Below are 20,454 nucleotides of genomic sequence, written 5' to 3' on the forward strand. Positions count from 1 at the left end.
TTGGGCTTTAAAAAAAAATGGTATTCTTACGTGGGATTTCATATAAGTACAACTGTTTACTGTATATAATCTGCAAAAGAACATTGTGGCATGGGGACACTTATGTTTCACAAAATATATATATATATATAAATAGCATTTTTTATTTATTTTATTTTATTTTTTTTTTTAGAATGTGCTGTAAACTAAAGGAATACAGCCAGTTTGTGGTCTTACCTGTTTTAATTTTGGGGTTGGCTCCACATCCTTCTGTATCAGCATCTGGCAATTATGATGTGGTTCTGTCTTGCAGAATCCTTGGTAGATAAAGCCTAATTGGGTCCATGTGTACACATCTGTGATGACACGAGGGTGAGTAAATGATAAGAAAATTTAATTTTTTGGGTGAACTATTCCTTTAAGTGATCACAAAAAATTTATCACAATAATTGTAAAGATCCTAAATAGAAAAACATTTATAAATTAGGAAAATAAACGTATTTTTTTTTTTTTTTTTTTACATGTTGACTTCTTTATATGAATATGCAACGCTGATTTAAACGTGATTTTTATTTATAGTATCTGTGGCCTGCTGTCCATTTACCAAAGATAATAAAAAAGTTTGTAAACGCGAACTGGAAATGTTTGTGCAGGAGATTACCACTAGAGGGAGCCACTGTGTTGTATCTAAACCTTGACCATATAGCGGTTATATGAGGAATCAAGTTTGATGTATTGATGCATCATTTTTGAAAGCTTGATGCACTAAGAAAAAATACTGTAACTTTCAGAACTCAAACTTTACATTCAATAAGTAAAAAAAAAAAAAAAAAATATATATATATATATATATATATATATATATATATATATATATATATATATATATATCTCACATTTATACATAAATGTTAAACAAAAGAGGGAACATACGTCCTTACCCACCAGTAGGTTTTTTTTTTTTTTTTTTTTTTTTTTTTGAGGACTCATGACCACATGTTGATGAACTGACTTGTGAATGTATTTACAGTGATCAATAATTATGGATGTAGTACACGTATAAGACCAACAGATGGCGACAGTGTACTTCTTTCCCCCGTATATTTTGTGCTTCAGAAGGATGTGGAAAAGATATAAAAGGGTGGTTTGGTGTCCTCAGTAAAAGAGACAAGGCCGAGACATGACTTGAGCCAAAAATTCCTGGAAGGATCCTGGAATAATGGTCAGAAACATGCTGTCTATAGCCTACCTGTAACGATGTGAATTTGGGGCTAAGCACACAAGCATCTTCTAGAGTTTCGTTGGAAACTCCTTATGTTTGACAAATATAAATTGTTGCATGCACATTTTAAGACTACATTTTTTTTTAAAACAGGGTGGTTAAATAGAGAGGTACTATCCCATCACAGGGGTCAAGGGTCAGCTGGCCACCAGGATAAGAGAGTGACTGCTGAAGAAAACCTCAGAGTTTAAGAGTGAATACATACATATTTAGTGTTCATTTATTCTTAAAAATGGGTATATATTTACGCTTTTGTTATAAGATCTTAATTTGTTTTGATGAATCTTTTTCAGATTAAACAACTTGTTAATATAAAAATGTTTTGCTTTGCTAAGAATCTAGTTCTGAATCAAGTCACAATAAAATACAATAAAAAAAGTTAATGTTGAGCAGCTAAATAGAATTTACCTCTGTCTCTTATCCCTGGACTTCAGACATATATATAATTAATTTTTTCGAATTGTTGCCTATCGAAACACAAATTCTTATATTTGTAAATTATATTTTCTAAATTGCTTTGACATCAAGTTTTCTTTATAATCACACATTTTAAAAATGTGTTTATTTGAATTTTTGTTTATTCATGTTACATGAAAAGGCAAGGCATTCGGGTCTTTAATTTGCTGTCAATAATTACACTTTTTTTTTTTTTTTTTTTTTTTTTGGACAGTCGATCATTTTTTTAGGAAAGTCCGTAGGTATCTGAACTTGTTTAATTTTCAACATTCAGAAACACATTTATTTTTAGAAGCCGGATGTATAAAGACGATATAAGTTCATATGTACTATACAACCACACATTGTTATTGTTATTTGTACCTCATGTAAAAAATTGTAATTACTTTCTTTGGTATAACGTAATGTTGTCAGGTTGATTCAGTCAGATTTAATATTTATTATTATTTATTTATTTATTTTTGGATAAAAGCAGTTAATTTAGATGTTTCTGCATTAAAGGAATAGTTCACCCAAAAAATGAAAATTCTCTCTCATTTACTCACCCTCATGCCATCCCAGATGTGTATGATTTTTAGTAGAATATCTCCGCTCTGTTGGTCCTTACAATGCAAGTGAATGGTGACCAAAAATTTGAAGCTTCAAAAGCACACAAAGGCAGCATAAAAGTAATCCATATGACTCCAGTAGTTAAATCCATGTCTTCAGAAGTGATTTGATAGGTGTAAGAAACAGACACATATTTAAGTCCTTTTTGCTGTAAATTCTCCTCCCCGCCCACTAGGTGGTGATATGTACTAAGAATGTGAATCACCATAAACACAAGAAGAGGACTGTGAAAGTGAAAGTGGAGATCTGTAGGTTATCTGACAACATTTCTTACATTGTTTGTAGCACACATAAAACCTATTTAAAAAAATAAAATAATAAAGTGTTTATATATATATATATAAGCCTATAAATACCATATAAATAACATTGTTCTAAAGAATTACGCCTTGTCTGTTCCGTGGTCCTATTTGAAACTTGGCAAGCATAACTATGTTTTAGAAACAAAGGTAATTTGGCGAAAACTACATCTCCCAGAATGCAGCGGCGAGGACTCCGTCAGCCCCTTCATCAAATCCGCAATCTCACTCACTGTCCGTGCCCGAGGACAGCAACTCACTACCTCTGTTGCTATCTGCCAGTGTAAGTGCACTATTTCTCGTTCAATTCTCGATATTTTACATTGCGCTAACAATCGAGCTGTGCGCGAACTGCTCTGCATGAATTCATTAGAAAGATTCAATGTTTAGACTGACATTGCATTGTACTGTATTTGTCTTGTATTTCTCGTGTATAAAGTCGTGACTTCGTAAACGATACCTCAAGAAATGCTTGTGTTTAAAAAAATAAATAATAATAATAATACTGGCACAGCTTTCTTTTCTTTTCTTTTTTCTTTTCTTTTTTTTTTTTTACATTATTTTATTAGTAGTCTGTTGTCGCACGCGCTTCCAGTAATTCTTTGTCTTGGTCAGCCACTAATCTTCCTTCAGATAGCAGCTTGACCTAAAACAAATGACAGTGTTTGTAATGCTGTTGGTAAGCAAAACTTTTCTAATAATAGTTTTGGTTTATTTCAATTGTCTTGTTTTTCAGGATTCTGCGCAGCTGGTCCTTTGAATTTCATCTGAAACATTCTGCTACTATGAATAATTTCAGCACCATGACCAGACCATTGTAATACATATTAGTTACATTGTAATAACACATGGATAACTGTTTGCTGCTGCACCTATAAATGAGCCGAGACTGTAACTGTAAGCAGCTACAACAGGTGACGTAGCCTCCTGTAGAATATATTTAATGTATGCGATATGACTGCACCGTAATCTTTCCGAATTATAATGAAAAATAAATAGAAAGATAGCTGTTGGACTTATTTATATAGATGATCTTAGAGGGATCATGCTTGGAGGTCGAGTTGTCTTAGCCTCTTTGTCTCTATTGTCAGCACTGTCCAACATCTATTCCTGCTGTGAACTTTTTATTTAATTTATAGTTGAATCCTATTTGTATTTGCACTTAATCTCAGCTAAAATGACTTCATCGTATAATGATGAGACCAGGAGTGACATATCGGAATCTCTGGAAGTCTGTGAATTCCAGAGACAGTATGTGGATTCAGGGGGTTACTACAAATCCAGAAGCCTGCCCGTTCTTAATGGTGGCTGTCCGACAGTTAATGAGATGTTGGAGCCGAGGCTGGTCAGCACGACACAGACTTTAGTAAATACTGACCAGTGCTCAGTACTCAGTGAGCTACACCAGAAGAGAGACTCTAGCGAACTGGAATCACCTACCAGGACAGATTTCTCCCCTTCCATGTCCAGCATGGTGGGTCTTAGTAGCTCTATGAGAACTGAAGCCAACCGGGCAGGAGGCAAAAAAATAGGCTTTTCATTCATGAGATTTGTCCGATTTCCTGCGAGGAAGTACGTTAGGGTGATTCTCTCGGACTCTAGATGTTTTCTTTTCTGTATGTGTTACCTGACATTCATCCAGTCGTTGATGGTCTCGGGCTACCTTAGTAGTGTCATCACCACCATAGAGAAAAGATACAGCCTTAGAAGCTCTGAATCTGGTCTTCTGGTTAGCTGTTTTGACATTGGGAGTCTGTTGGTGGTGGTCTTCATCAGTTATTTCGGGGGCCGTGGGCAGAGGCCACGGTGGTTGGCGGTAGGTGGGGTATTTATCGCCGTGGGAGCAGCTCTGTTCTCCCTTCCACATTTCATCTCTCCACCCTATCAAATCCAAGATGTCAACTCCTCCATGGGAAACAAGAGCCTGTGCATGAATGGCAACGGGAGCAGATGGGATGGTCTGGATGTGTCATCCTGTCCTCGGGACCAGGAGGGCAACGATCACTCCATATATGTCGCTCTGTTTATCTGCGCCCAGGTCCTGGTGGGCATGGGTTCCACACCAATCTACACGCTGGGACCAACGTACCTGGATGATAATGTGAAAAAGGAGAACGCATCCCTCTACCTAGGTAAGACATTTTTTGTAGTTAGTTATTCAGGGTTCCCACACTCATGGAACATGTGGAAATATCAAGGAATTTGAAAATGATAATTTCCAGGCTTGGAAATGTCATGAAAATTTCTATAGTGAATAAACATTTTTCAAGTTATGCTCAGCTCTGAACTATTTCATTGGCAAAAATTGTTCTTTCTGACTGCAATCTCTCTCTATTTTTTTTAACAATCTTTATCCTCTTGGCCGGGGGTTTTCAAACTGGGGTCCGGGGACCCCTAGGGGGCCGCCAGGAGGTGGTAGGGGGTCCGCAGAAAATGCAAAAAAAAAAAAAAAAATTATACATTCATTCTGCATCCTAAAGAGTATAAATACATGTCAAGCAAATTTAAAATGTTTTTCTCCAGGTTTATACACCTAGCATTACTCTAGCAATGGGTAGAAAAAAATGATATGCTCTCAACTGAAAACAAAATAATATTTTCCAGATTTTTCAATATTATATTGTAATAATTTCTTTTTATTTTCTTAATTTCCTTATTACAAAATAAAGCAAAGTATTTATCTTTAGAATATCATGCTTACTATTTTTTTTTTCACACAGATATAATGTTATCTTGTACAGAAAATATAAAGCTGCCTATATATTTTAGAAAATGTGTCCCTCACGAGGTGATCATCATGTTTGGGGGTCCTCGGCATCAAAATGTTTGAAAACTCCTGCTCTAGGCTAATCACCAACCACTGGAAAAGTTATGTTAAAATAATGGAAATTCAATGGTCAAAAGGTGTAGGAACCCTGATTACCAACATCGTTTTGGGCTTCTGTTGTCTTTTCAATTGAGCATAGAATGCTTTATTCTTTAAATCTGTCATTGTACTTAATTTATTGTTAATAAGTCAGTATAATCAATTTAAAGTCATTCCTACTGTATTGATAACAGTGCAATATGAAGTATTTAAAATTATGTTAAGAGTGTTATTCTTTTTCTTTACATTTTTTTAAAGGAATGCTAACGGAAATGTTATCCTGGTCTCTTAGAACCATGCACATTACAATACCTTTTTCACATGGCTCATTGTACTTATCAGCAGCAGTTGTAAAATAAACACTAGAGGTGCTAAAACAGCAACTTTTATTCCCAACCTAGTCTCATAGAATGAAAGTTATCTACATTTTTGCAAACTGACTTTTACGTGCCGCATACTACGTTTTGTCATAGTTTCCTGGTGAAATTAACAATAGAGGTGCTACAATAACTGTGCATTTTCATGAGTGCAATGGCTGATTATGACTTTATAAACACTTATTTTAAAACTCAATAGAACATTAACATTAAAAACATCATCTGTTTGGGAGAAAATTTTAATTGCCCCTAGAGCCACAAATTGGATGTTTCACCTCAGAACTGTTGTAAGCCACATGACATTTTGCGAAACTGTCGCCACAGTAATTTTTTTTTTTTTTTTTAGATCTCTTAATGAATTGTGTAATGAGAAGCAACATATTAGAAGCAATTATGTAAATTCTGTTTATAAACCCCAATCAAATATACAAACCAATCCTAGAGGTCACTGCAAGATGAGGGGTGTAAAACGCACCATCACATGACCCATGTTTTCTCTGTCATATACCTTTTTCTTTAATCTTTTCCAAATCCTGTTCTTTCTGCTCTGTGATTGGGCATGCTGATGAATTTGGATGAGGCGCTTTGGGTGCACCTTCCTGTTGTTTAGAGAGATTGTTGTGAGAGAAACTGTTCTGTGCTTTAAACAGGGTGACATCAGTGTTAGATAATCTTCTTGTTTTGGTTATATTCAGCATCATGCTATAATCAATGTGTTAAGTCTTATCCATGGTAACCATGGAAGTATTAAGCATGCTGTGTGTTTGCATATTGACAGCTTTTGACACAACAAAGCTGCTTTGGTTTTATGTTCGATGTGAACAGGCCACTGGGTTTTGACACTGAAGTGAATACTTAAGAAGACCCCTTTATCTACAGCTTGGTGAGTAAGTGGGGCAGTGTCGGATCCTATGTCTGGGGCATCACCCCTCTGGCTGTGACCCCCAGCTGTATACACTCCCAGCGTCCCAGTGCTTTTACAGCAAAACTGGGCATATCCATCAATAGGGTGGGGCTATCGGGAAGGGTGAAAACACATCAAAGAACATGCACGCACACACTCTTTGGAATAAAGAACAGCCCCTATTGTAAAGGATGTATGCTGTTGCCTTAAAGTAAATTCGTTTTTTCACAGCTTGCATCATCTGAAGTCCATAGTGAATGTGATAAGGCAGAGTGCTAGAGAGAAAGAAAACTATCCACCTCTCTCTGTACAATGCTGTGAAAATGTATTTGCAAAGGAAATCTGAGTAGACACAAAATACAGATATTTAAATGATAATGTTATCTATTACCAACTGGGCCTGTGTTAAAAAGTATTTTCCCCCAGTTACTAAATCCCCAAATCTATGAAACTGCATTTAGGCCTGATTACTGCCAGTCCTGTTCGATCAAATCAACACCTAAATAGAACTTTTTTAGCAGCATGAAGTTGGCTAAAATATCTCACCCAATAGCAGACTATGCCAAGGTCGAAAGAAATTCCAGAAATGATGAGGAAAAAGGTGATTGAAATACATCAGTCTGGGAAGGGTTACAGAGCTATTTCAAAGGCTCTGGGACTCCAAAGAACCACAGTGAGAGCCATTATCTCCAAATGGAGAAAACTTGGCACAGTAGTGAACCTTCCCAGAAGTGGCTGACCTTCCAAAATTCCTCCAACAGCGACAACTCATCCAGGAAGTCACAAAAAAGCCAAGGACAACATCCAAGGAACTGCAGGCCTCTTGCATCAATAAAGGTCACTGGTCATGACTCCACTATCAAAAAGACACTGGCCAAAAATGCTATCCATTGAAGAGTGGCGAGCCGAAAACCACTGCTAACCCAGAAGAACACTAAGGCTCATATGCATTTTGCCAAAACACACCTTGATGATCCTCAAACCTTTTGGGAGAATGTCTATGGACTGATGAGTCGAAAGTAGAATTGTTTGGAAGACAGGGGTCCTGTTACATCTGCCGTAAATCAAACACAGAATTCCACAAAAAGATCATCATACCTACGGTCAAGCATGGTGGTGGTAGTGTGATGGTGTGGGGATGCTTTGCTGCTTCAGGGCCAGGGCAACTTGCAATAATTGAGGGAAACATGAATTCTGCTCTCTATCAGAAAATCCTAAAGGAGAACATCCAGTCATCAGTCCATGAGTTGAAGCTCAAGCGCAACTGGATTACGCAGCAAGACAATGATCCAAAGCATAGGAGTAATTCCACCTCTGAATGGCTCAAAAGAAGCAAAATTAAAGTTTTGGAGTGGCCTAGTCAAAGTCCTGACTTGAACCCGATTGAGATGCTGTGGCAGGACCTTAAATGGGCAGTTCATGCTCAAAAACCCTCCAATGTGGCTGAACTAAAGCAGTTCTGCAAAGAAGAGTGGGCCATAATTCCACCACAGCGTTGTGAAAGGCTGATCTCCAGTTATCGGAAGCATTTGGTTGCAGTTGCTGCTGCTAAAGGTGTCACAACCAGCTATTAAGTCTAAGGGGGCAGTTAGTTTTTCACATGGGTGATATAGGTGTTAGATAACTTTTTGGCTTCAATAAAAAATATATATATTTGAAAACTGTGTTTTGTGTTCACTCAGGTTGCCTTTGTTTTATGTTATATCTTGTTTGAAGATCTAAAACAATTTTGAATGAAAAATATGCAAAAATAGAAGAAATCAGGAAGGGGGCAAATACTTTGTCATAGCACTGCATTAACAATACTATTTAAGACTATTGTTTCTACCCTGAAACCTTGCTTAACGGGCAGTTTTTTTTGTTTTTTTTTTTGTTTTTTTAGCTATTTTAAGACATTAAAGCTACACTATGCAATTTTTGGCCCACTAGCAGTTAAAAAATAAAACTGCATATGTCTTGCGGAAGAACATTGTTTTGGTTGTGGTTCGGCTCTGCTCCTCTGCACGGATGAATGTTGTTCGAGGCACCGTTGTACACAAGGATACAGGACATCTTATCAGAGCGAATGGGCAAATAAATAATGAAAGAAAGGAAAAGATGTATTTCCGAAAACATGTCATCTGATCAGATAAGTGCCATATTTTATGCTGTTGTTTTGACTTGTTGGAAACATTGATGTTTTGAAGTAAATGACGTTACAAAAGTTAGGCAACATTTGTTAACATTAGAGTAATGATTGCTAGTCTGATAAGGGCAAACGTTGTAAAGTTTTTATAACTGCAGTATATTCTGGCCAAATAGACCACGGTAGTAACTAATTTATAGATTGTCATTGTTACCAACCAGTGGTCAACATAAATTCAAGACTCATATGTCCTTGGCAAGCCTAGGACTAAAGGATTTATTTATATAAATGATTGCCATTATAAAGAACGTGTGCTAGCAAGTGAAAAGTTCTGCACCGATTACAGTATAATTATTGTATTTCACTACACACACACAGACATGTTTGTGTGTGTGATTACACAATTATACATAAACCATATCAATAAAATATCTTACCTGATGAGTAAGAAAAAAGCCATCTCTGGGTCACTTTTAAATCCTTTCAGATCTCGGAGTTGTCGCCACCTCTGAAAAGCCAAGCCGATGTTGATTCTGGTTTTATTACGGACTCTGATGCTTTCCCTTTTTGCTTGTAGACCCTGCTCTGTTCGGGGTTTCTTTTTTTCTTTTTACAACCGGTGATTCTCTGGAGGTTTGCCGTTTTGAATGAGCCATGGTCAACAAACTTTCAGCTTCAGCTACTCCCACACACGCGCTACAGAAGCCGGATCTTATTTTCTCTGTGTACGGATATGATGTGACACGCACGGGCGAATGACGTACATGTATGCAATTTCCTGCGAAATCCATCCCAACAGCTCTAAATTATTTATAATATAATATCATTATTATAGGTTTATCTAAGTGTATTTGGGTAAAGACATGGTTTGGAAGATGGATTTTTATTGCACTCTCAACAGTAACATTTTGATATTTTTTAACAAAACAAAGTTACATAGTGTTGCTTTAAAGGAAATATTTACTTTGCACACAATATGGCGTTAGGCAGAATGTCTTAAAACGAGACCCCGAACTAGAAGTAATATGACATAATGACAGTAATGACACAATCATTTGTATGTCTAATTTCTTTTTGGTATCTCCCTCTTCCAATTAATTCAAACCCCATCTCAATTTGTCGAAAGCACTTGGGGCAAGAAAGGTAAATTGAAATTGGCTGTTCATTGAGAGGAAGTACAGTGGAATGTTTGCTTTCTCCTCAACTTTTGTTTGAGCTGCACACACATTCCACGAGCGTCACTTAGGGCAGTTATACTTCCCATTGCACTCTTCAAAGGTGTCTTAGACAAGTTCCCTCACAGTAAAATACACTCTTCTTTTCTCTGCACTCTTTCAATTTTCGTTATTATCTCCAACCAAGGGTAATGCCCTTTATAGGGATAGTTCGCCCAAAAATGTACTAACCTTCGTGTCGTTCCAAACCCGTATGACTTTCTTTCTTATGCGGAACACAAAATGAGATATTTAATCAATATCACGGTCTGTCCTTTCCATACATTGGAGTTGTTGCATATGTTTTCTCTAAGGACCCATAAATATCACAAAAGTAGACTCTTGCATTTTATATATGGCTGGGCAATATGGCCAAAAATATTATCACAATGTTTTGTTTTCATATTGTTCGATATTGATATTTATCATGATATACATTCACATTTGCACATTGCACTTTTTTTTTTGAAGAAAAGAAAAAAAAAAGAATGAATCCTAAACAGTCACAAATAGTCTTTACAAAACTGCATTGAGGGCCCAGAGACAGCCAAAGCAGTGGGGTCTGAGAATTAAATTATTTTATGGAGTTTATCAATCGAGTGCAGTTGGATATGAATGTTAAAAGATCATCTGTTCGTTTTCAAGCATAATGACAGCAGTCCAGTATTTGTTTGAATATTTTTACATTCAAATTACAGTACCTATTTTTATATTTCTTTACTTTCTGACACCCAAGTATTGGGGCATAGAAGCCTTTGTGACTAAGGTATGATACTGTATGGGGGTTCAGGGGTATCCCTAAGAGAAAATTTTGAAAATATAAAAGTCTGAATGAACCATTTTTATATTTTCATTAAAGTGAGAAAGACTAGGCTACCAACTAGTAATTTTATTATCTTTCCTTGTCATACATGTCAGAGATGATGACATCTGATTAATTTTCACTAAATTAGAACAGAAATGTATTTGTTTTTTATTAAAGGCCTGTAACATGCTGATTAATGTAGCTAAATTTACAAGGAAAAAACACAAAACGTTACAGTCTAAGAAAAATTGTGTACAGCGCAGAAAGATCAGAGCTGGTGTACACAGCACTGTTGTTTTGTCGCGCTGCTCACTAGAGACGATGAGAGGGTGCAACCATCATCATGAAGTCTTGCGGTACGGATAGAATCAATCTGGGGTCCGGACCTGGACATAGCCTAATCGTTAGCAAGGCAGCTAACGTGAGCAATCATACAGTCTGAGAAAGCCGAACTGCTTACGTTTTTAGCGACATGTCTAGATGTAGAACATAGGCTAAATATAAAAAATTACTCAAAAGTTTATCATTGATATCGTGATTTTATTTAATATGATAAATATCGAGATCATTTTATTGCCCAGCCCTATCATGATATTCCAAGACTTCTGAAGGCATACAACTTTTTCTTTTCGACTAGTTTTTGGTGAGAAACAACCCAAAATGTAGGTCATTTTTCAGTGAAAACCATGACGTCCATTGCATATTCATGAGTGCATATTAAGCCTTCAGGAGTCTTGGAATATGAGACAAGTTGCATGGATTACTTTCAAGATGCGTTTGAATCCTTTTTAAGCTTTAAAGTGAGTCACTATAAAGTCACTATTCCTTAAAGATAACATTAATCTGTACTTGATTTTTCTAAAATTCTCACCAATCTTTCAGGCAAATGCACTTTATTAAGCTGACAATGAGTTCATTGTCCAACCATCTCCTCTTCCTGAAACATTTTCAAATACTCACACACTGACCCCTGTTCAGTCATCAGTGGCATTTCCATGATGAATGACTGAGATTAGCCTATGATATAGCGTCTCTTGATTAACATCTTGAACATCCCTATACACACTAGCCTTTTTACTTAATAATCATGCTTTCCATTTGAACAATGGACAGGACTTTCAAGTCAGCAACATGCGCAGTTCATTAATGAAGTGGGGGCACAGGTGTTTCTCTGACTGATATAGAGGCCAACGATTTTCTTAGCGTGGTTCTCATGGCTTATAGACTGGTGTCAGCCAGGGCGTCAGTTTTGATTGGATTGGTATTCTCCGAGTTTTTGTGTCAATGCGTTAGGGCAGGGGTGGATCTAGAATGTTTTTTTATGGGGTGGAAAGGGGGTGGTATGCAGACTATGAGGGGTGGCAACACCAAAGCAAGTGCCCATGCGTAGTTCTTATGGATTAAGGTACCAAGCTTCATTGCAACAAGTACTAGTTAATTAATTGGAGTCATTATGAAATTGCAAATGTCCATGAATTTGCGATACAACTGCATTTCCACAGGAACCACATAGTAACCATTTTGCTACTGATCTGCCAACATTACATTTATTTTGTATTTTTATATATTTTTTTTTTTGCATAATTAAAATTAAGTAACAACATTTATTACTCCAGAGCACCAAGACTTTGTCTACTAAACACATCAACAAATTCTAATTGTTCCTTAGCTTGACATTTAGAACCGGTAATTTGGAAAAAACTTCACTATCTTTGTTAAGTGTACCCAAATGCATGCATATACCATGTTATTCTGTAATAAAGTCCTGAAGGCCTATCACCTTTGTAACAGCTGGAATAATCCATTGAAAGCGAAGATTAGCACAAAGTTAGGTCTAAATAAAAATAAACTGTACAGAAAATTGTACTGGGGTTTGGGGTGGGGCAGTGCTGCAAAACTCATGAATATTATTATGTTATGCACAGTAAAATATTCTTTTAAATTACCTGTTTTGATCAACAGTCATTCTTATTGATCGTTTCAAGCACCCAAATAAATATTTCACATAATATGGTAATTTCATTTCTACATCTGCCACTATCAGTCTTGGGATTTTGTTAGTCAGTAGATGAATACATAGATCAGCATTTTGATTTAAAACATGACTGATTGATCTAGTGGTAACTTCTTGCCTTTTATTTTTTAGAGGTTTTGGATTCTAATTAGCCCAGATATAAGTTTTTATTTGAATAAAACAAGATTGCATCTGTACATCAGTGGATGGGTGTTTAAAATAAAATGCAATAAAATATGTGGGGAGACGAGAGTAGCGGAAACACAGACACATTTATTGACAGTTCTGTATATGAAAAAACATCAAACTCCGAATTTCAGACAGCAACAACCACAAACTCTCCAGTCCAGCAGCGGGAACCCGGGGAAAAAAAATCAATGTGTGCCCTTGAACGAGATGACACAGCTCATGAACGACCCTCTCCCATAGCACAACCCAGACATGAAACACACTGCTCACCGGTGCGCCCCATGAACAATCAGCTTAACTGGTTACCACACACCTTAGAGTGATTAAGAGAGAGGGAGAGAAAGAGAAAAAGACAACAAACACACACACACTACATACACACAAACAATGCGGCCGAGAAGGCCATCACAATGGGGGACACGGAAAAGAGCGCGAGCTTGCGGCAAAACCGCTGATGCTAAACGACACTGATGACATCCGCAACGAACACTTATCATAACATTCAGAATAACATATTCCAGCACTGGATCGCCAGTCAAAACACATACAGATGAAAAAGAAACTCCTACTCAAGAACTGGAGATGTTTCATGTGGATTATATACATACCTGACAAAAGCTATTTCAAATAGTGGTGAGGGCACGTCTCACCCGTCTCAACCCATAACTGACAGCAAAGTATCTAATAATCATTCAGTGAATACTTGGAAACACCAGAGAAATGTACCTTTTACCTCTCTTTTTTCCACTTATTTGTCAGTGTGGTCATTGTTGTAGAGGAAATAAGCTCATCAACCCTCAAGAGCCCAAACACTGTACATGCGCTGCAATAATAGGTAGGCAATTGGTCGATGCTGTGATTGGCACGGGATTGGATGCTGCTGTAATCAGTAACGCTATGGGTCTGTAGTTATTTGTGCGTTAGGTGACAGTTTAGGCAGTTTGACATGAATAAACCCCTACACAATGTCAAAATCAATTATAATATACTTAAATTTATATTTGATACATTTTGATACTTATGCTGGGGTGGTAGATGGGGTGGCGATGCTTTTTCTTAGGGTGGCATTTGCCACCCCATGCCACCCCAGTAGATCCGCCCCTTCATTTGAGAGTGTGTTTGTGTTTCAGTCTGTTGCGAAATGCAGAATAAAGTAATGATATTCCAGTTGGCAGTTTTTCAACTTTAAGCCCTAAAACTATAATAAGGACCTGCATTATTTCTTTTTGGCTATAGCGTTTTCCATGTCAGAGATAGTTCATCATAATGCTCTGACGGCTCTCTGGAGGCCAAGCATTTTTATTTGTGGTAGTAATGGAGGAATACTGTGAGATGGATGGAGTCTGTGTTATATTGTTAGACACATTATCAGGCCGCTCGGGGGAAACACATCCATGGTACCTTGTCTGCCTGCTTCTGTTAAATTTAGCAGGGGAACAGATGCTGCATGTTGTGTGTGTGAAGGAAAGTGGAAGAGGCTTTGACTATACTGTGGTCTTTATCATAATACATTCACAAAAAAATTATTTTATCAGTCTTTGCCATAGAAACATCTAAAAATCTTTTAAATGACATACATTTACTTAAAAAGAAAAAGTGCATAAGGTATTAGGACTTTCAGAGATTATATTTTGAATTAAGTTTATTTTTCTTACCCCATAGGCACTATTATTATTATTATTATTATTTTAAATAAAAATCTAATTTACTGAGATTTACAGTATACTTAAAACAAAACAAAACAAACAATATTTCTTCTCAAGTAAATTTATCTTGTTTTAAAGATATTTCTGCTGGAAAATAAGATAAAATACAGATTTTTGCAGCATCTCATTCTGTGTGCTCAACAGTTAATACGACACACACACACACACACACACACAGACACACTGATCTAAATACTAGGGATGCACTGATCGAAATCGGCCAATATTCATCTTAAATCTGTGATCGGGGATCGACTGATCGTGTCTAGATTTATTGGCGATCTTTTTTGCAGCACGCAAGGAATTACACATACACACTGCTACTCTAATGAATGAGCGCTTGCTCAGCCCTTGAAGCATGACAGAGTGAACTTTGGAGGGTGAGTTGTTGGCAATTCTAAGCATTCGTGAATTTAAACTTTCAGATATGATGTAATTCACATGAATATGCCAATTTGTTTTTTAAAATGTGTATGAATTACACGTGTATGAATATTAACGTGCCCATTTTCTAGAGTCATTACAGCAGTTATTCTGACTCGTTGCACAGTGAACAGGAAGAAGATAAAGAGGCTGCAAACGGGTATAAAAACGAATTAAACAACAAATAAACATGCAAATACAAATCTAAGTACACGTGATGTAATGCGAGTTGTGACAATCAGATGTTATGTGGAGCGATAGAGACCGTTTGAGCGATCATGAGCACTTTTAGCTTTACTCCTTTTAACATGAGCGTGCTCAGTGTCAATCAAACATGCGTGCTCTCCAGGTGCTCTCAATATCTCATCATTCACTCATCTCAATGCTATTTTGTGAGGATCCCAATTTAAATCAGATTAATGTTGGTCACAATACCACTAATAACAGATGTAACTGTTTAACCTTCAATAACAGCACCACGTCGTCATGCATTTGCTTAATAATTAGTGATTTGTGTTACAACAACATGCCAAAGACAGTAAACAAATCATAGATATTAATGATTTCTCATTGGAGCAGTTTTAGAGCTTGTAATAGATATATTTTTCTTATTTTTGAAAGTATCTCTGCTGTGTGTGATGCTCTCATGGTTTTTGGTTGCCAGTATGTCACAATGATCTTTTGATATTGACAACAGAACTATTAATAACTGTTTTCAATACAAATAAATGTTAGCAATTCACAGTTAATGTAATTTTAATGTAATTTTGGTAACACTTAATAAAAAGGCTTAATTTCTTTAACATTAGTTAATGCATTAGGTATCATGACCAAACAATGAACAATATATTTTTACAGCATTTATTAATTATAAAGTTAGTTAATAAAATACAATTGTTCATTGTTTGTTCATAGTGCATTAATGTGCATTAACTAATACAACTTTTGATTTTAAAAATGTATTAGTATATGTGTAACTAAAATTAATTAGTTCATGTTAACTACAGTAATGTTGTTAAATAATGTTAACAAATGGAACCTTTTTGTAAAGTGTTACCATAATTTTACTATTTGGAGCACAAACATATAACTGCAGCATATAACTTGCAAAAGTGTGGCAAAGGGCACTTTTAAGAAAAAATCGGTATCGGGCGATCATAGTGTTAAAAAAATCAGAGATCGGTATCGGCCTCAAATTTCCTGATCGGTGCACCACTACAAAATACATCTGTCCTCTAGCTCCAGAATTTAATATTTTCCCCACCATGTTCCGTCCATTATGTGCGATCACATTCGCTGAGCTGAAAGTGCATTTGTCTTTGTGGAGCCCTTCAGAATATTTGCACCCATGTAACGGCATTTATGGCTTCCTCTGACTATGTACTGGCCACTACCTAACTGGGACACAGACTTCAGTTACATGTTAGGATTGCTCAGCAGATAGGGAGTTGAGCAAGTCCTCAGTAAGCCATTTACCACCCTACGTCACTGCCCTACCGTACTCCTCAGCATGTAAACATGGCAAGATCCTTGTGTCACGCTCTCAGCAGGCGGCAGTTGTTAGAGGAGATTTATGCACCATGCCACCTCAAATGAACACTCTCTATTATTAGAGTACTGTCTTCTATTTCATTACATACTCACAGTATTAATTGATTTTCTGCAGCAGCAGTGAGTGAATTGCAGCATTAGGGGCTGTTTACACCGAACATTTTTAAACTAATTTTTCTATGCAAACATGCACTAGATGGATGTCTTTGACCATTTCGCCGCATCTTGCAGTTTTTTCAGCATCACGTGCAGAAGTGCCACGTTTCTTAGACGCTGTGTAAAGTAAAAAAAAACTTGTCTCGAGACACCTGTGTTCTGTTTTATGCACTACATCTACAATTTTTCAGTGCAAGAACATGTTCAAATGCATTTATACATCCATCTGTGTGGTTTTTCAAGTGTTTTCGTGTGTAAACAAGCGCTAAACAAATGTCTTTGTTATGCCACACCTTGCTGATTTTTAGCGTCTTGCGTAGGAACACTGTTTTTGAGACGACCTGCTAAGTTTAAAAGAACTTAAACTTTTAAAAACTTGTCTCAAGACACCTGCATTCTGTTGTATTCGTTGCACTGTGTCTAGCTTTTTTGTAGTGCAAGAACTTGTTCAAATGCGCTTTTGCATACGTCTGTGCTGTTTTTGAAGCAAGAATGCGCTAGACAGATGTTTGCATTGAAGCTGTGCCGTGTCTTGCTGTTTTTTTCAGCCTCTCGCTCACGAGTACCGCATTTTTTAGATGATTTTTTAGGGCATTTTCACCTCTAAGGGTTGTATAACGTGTATATATGAACAAACCAAATGATCTTAGACCCCCCTAAAAGGACCCAAAAGCGAACCGTACTCAGACCACCTCAGGACCACCTCACCTCAGAGCAGCGTGTAAAGATGAACCACTTTGAAATGCTGTGATGCGCGCACTGTTTGCGAAGGTTCACGCCAAACTCCCGCAAAAATACTAGCAATGATTTTGATAGTTTCACTTTAATTTAACATTCGCCTAATGTTCTTGGTTCATACATGCAGGAGATACTTGCTAAATTTCCTGGGCGCTTCGGCAGAAAAACTAGAGAGTATATTTTCTGAAAGGGAATGGGGCCGCTTCAGCACTGGCTCCAGACTCGAGTCCCGAGACGGGCATGGCGCCACAGGACACACCGTGTGGCCATTACGTCAGTCTGTCACCGTCTTTTCAGCCCTTGGACCGACCCCTCATTTCTACGAGCAGGTGTTCCTCTAGAACTGGTCTCCAGGTGCGTCATGGTCACGACAGACACCTCCAAACGGGCTGGGGTGCTGTTTGCAACGGGCACGCAGCCGCCGGCCTCTGGACGGGCCCGCGACTGCATTGGCACATCAACTGCCTCGAGTTATTGGCAATTCTGCTCGCCCTGCAGAGGTTCCGGCCGTTGATCCAGGGCAAGCACGTGTTAGTTTGGACCGACAGCACGGCAGCGGTAGCATATGTCAACCGCCAAGGCAGTCTGCGCTCTCGTTGTATGTCACAACTCACCCGCCGTCTCCTCCTCCGGAGTCAGCAGCACTTCAAGTCGCTGCGAGCCACTCACATCCCGGGCAACCTCAACACTACAGCGGATGCGCTGTCACGGCAGGTTTCCCTCAGGGGAGAGTGGAGACTCCATCCTCAGGTGGTCCAGCTGATTTGGAGTCGATTCAGACGGGCACAGGTGGACCTGTTCGCCTCCCAAGAATCCTCCCACTGCCCGCTCTGGTACGCCCTCTCCGAGGCTCCCCTCGGCATAGACGCGCTGGCACACAGCTGGCCCCCTGGCCTACGCAAATATGCGTTTCCCCCAATGATCCTGCTTGCACAGACCCTGTGCAAGGTCAGGGAGGATGAGGAGCAGGTCATCCTGGTAGCACCCTACTGGCCCACCCAGACGTGGTTCTCGGACCTCACGCTCCTCACGACAGCTCCCCCCTGGCAAATTCCCCTGATGAAGGACCTTCTTTCTCAGGGACGGGGCAGACCTCTGGAATCTCCATGTCTGGTCCCTGGACGGGATGCGGAAGACCTAAGCGGTCTACCACCCGCGGTGGTAGACACGATCACTCAGGCTAGGGCCCCCTCTACGAGGTGCCTGTATGCCTTTAAGTGGCGTCTATTCGCTAAGTGGTGTTCTTCCCGACGCGAAGACCCCCAGAGATGTGCAGTCGGATCAGTGCTTTCCTTCCTGCAGGAGAGGTTGGAAGGGAGGCTGTCCCCTTCCATCTTGAAGGTGTACGTTGCTGCCATAGCAGCACACCATGACGCAGTCGACGGTAAATCCTTAGGGAAGCACGACCTGATCATCAGGTTCCTAGGAAGCACCAGGAGGCTGAATCCCTCCAGACTGTGCCTCGTTCCCTCATGGGATCTCTCCGTAGTTCTTCAGGGTCTACAGAGAGCCCCCTTTGAGCCTTTGCAGTCAGCCAAGCTTAAGGCACTCTCCTTGAAGACTGCCCTCCTGACTGCGCTCACTTCCATCAAGAGGGTAGGTGACCTGCAAGTGTTCTCTGTCAGCGAAATGTGCCTGGAATTCGGTCCGGGTTACTCTCACATGATCCTGAGACCCCGACTGGGCTATGTGCCCAAGGTTCCCACCACCCCTTTTAGGGACCAGGTGGTGAACCTGCAAGCACTGCCCCAGGAGGAGGCAGACCCAGCCCTGTTGTTGCTGTGTCCGGTGTGCGCTTTACACATCTATTTGGATCGCGCACAGAGCTTTAGAATCTCTGAGCAGCTCTTTGTCTGCTTTGGTGCACAGCAGAAAGGAAGCGCTGTCTCCAAGCAGAGGATCGCCCACTGGCTTGTTGACGCCATAACTATGGCATATCTCGCCCAGAACATGCCGCCCCCAGTAGGGCTACGAGCCCATTCTACCCGAGGTGTAGCAGCTTCCTGGGCCCTGGCCAGAGGTGCCTCTCTAACAGACATTTGCAGAGCAGCGGGCAACACCCAACACCTTTGCAAGGCTCTACAACCTCTGGGTGGAACCGGTTTTGTCCCAGGTAGTGGCACGCAACACAAGCGGATAAAGCCGGGATAGCCGGCCGGGTGTATCGCTTGCACATAGCGCCTTCCACCTCCCTTGGAGCTGAAGACATGCGCCGTTAATTCCCAGTAGTGTTCACAAACTTTGTTCCCTGGTTGACTTCCTCCGAGCCCTGTGACAGTCGAGTTTTCGGAGAGACTCATTGCCGGCCCAGTACACACGCTAACTAAGAGCCCTGTTCTGGGGTAGGTGCTCCGCATGTGGCGGTTCCCTGTAAGGCTAACCCCATGCGATATATATCTTCTGCTAGTTCGTTTCCCTGCTGGCAAACTGCGTCTTCCTTGGGCAGAGCCCCTCTGCCCCAGTCTCCATGTTTGTAGTAACTCCTCCCCCATTGGGTAGGATCTACCTTGAAGGCTCTCCACATGGTTGGGAAGACCATGTGACGTATTCTTCCACTTAAATATCCCCCCTCTCTTTGGGCGAGGTGTGGTCTCCGCGGTGTCTTCCCCTTGGGAGGGACACCCCCCGACTAGACCTGGCGGCCCAGTAGGATAATCCCCCTTCTTTTTTAGGGAGTGGAAAAAGAGAAGGGGAAAGAGGCCACGACTGGGTTAAGCCTGTCTCTATCTTTGGGTAGTCGACTTGTCCCCAAAAAGGGCCG

At 39.4% G+C, this 20,454-nt stretch overlaps 1 protein-coding gene across 1 annotated transcript in view; it reads left to right on the forward strand.

Annotated features, from left to right (window-relative positions):
• Positions 1-2,867: 2,867 nt before the first annotated feature.
• The window catches only part of LOC127434634 (solute carrier organic anion transporter family member 5A1), a 73,623-nt gene continuing 56,036 nt past the window's right edge, over positions 2,868-20,454 (forward strand). Inside the window, exons 1-2 of the mRNA XM_051687509.1 lie at positions 2,868-2,908; positions 3,362-4,757. Of these exons, the coding sequence (XP_051543469.1) occupies positions 3,803-4,757 (955 nt within the window). The 5' untranslated portion in view covers positions 2,868-2,908; positions 3,362-3,802. The remainder of the gene's footprint in view (positions 2,909-3,361; positions 4,758-20,454) is intronic.

This window comes from Myxocyprinus asiaticus, chromosome 44 (assembly GCF_019703515.2).
Source record: "Myxocyprinus asiaticus isolate MX2 ecotype Aquarium Trade chromosome 44, UBuf_Myxa_2, whole genome shotgun sequence".
Classification (NCBI taxonomy): Eukaryota; Metazoa; Chordata; class Actinopteri; order Cypriniformes; family Catostomidae; genus Myxocyprinus; species Myxocyprinus asiaticus.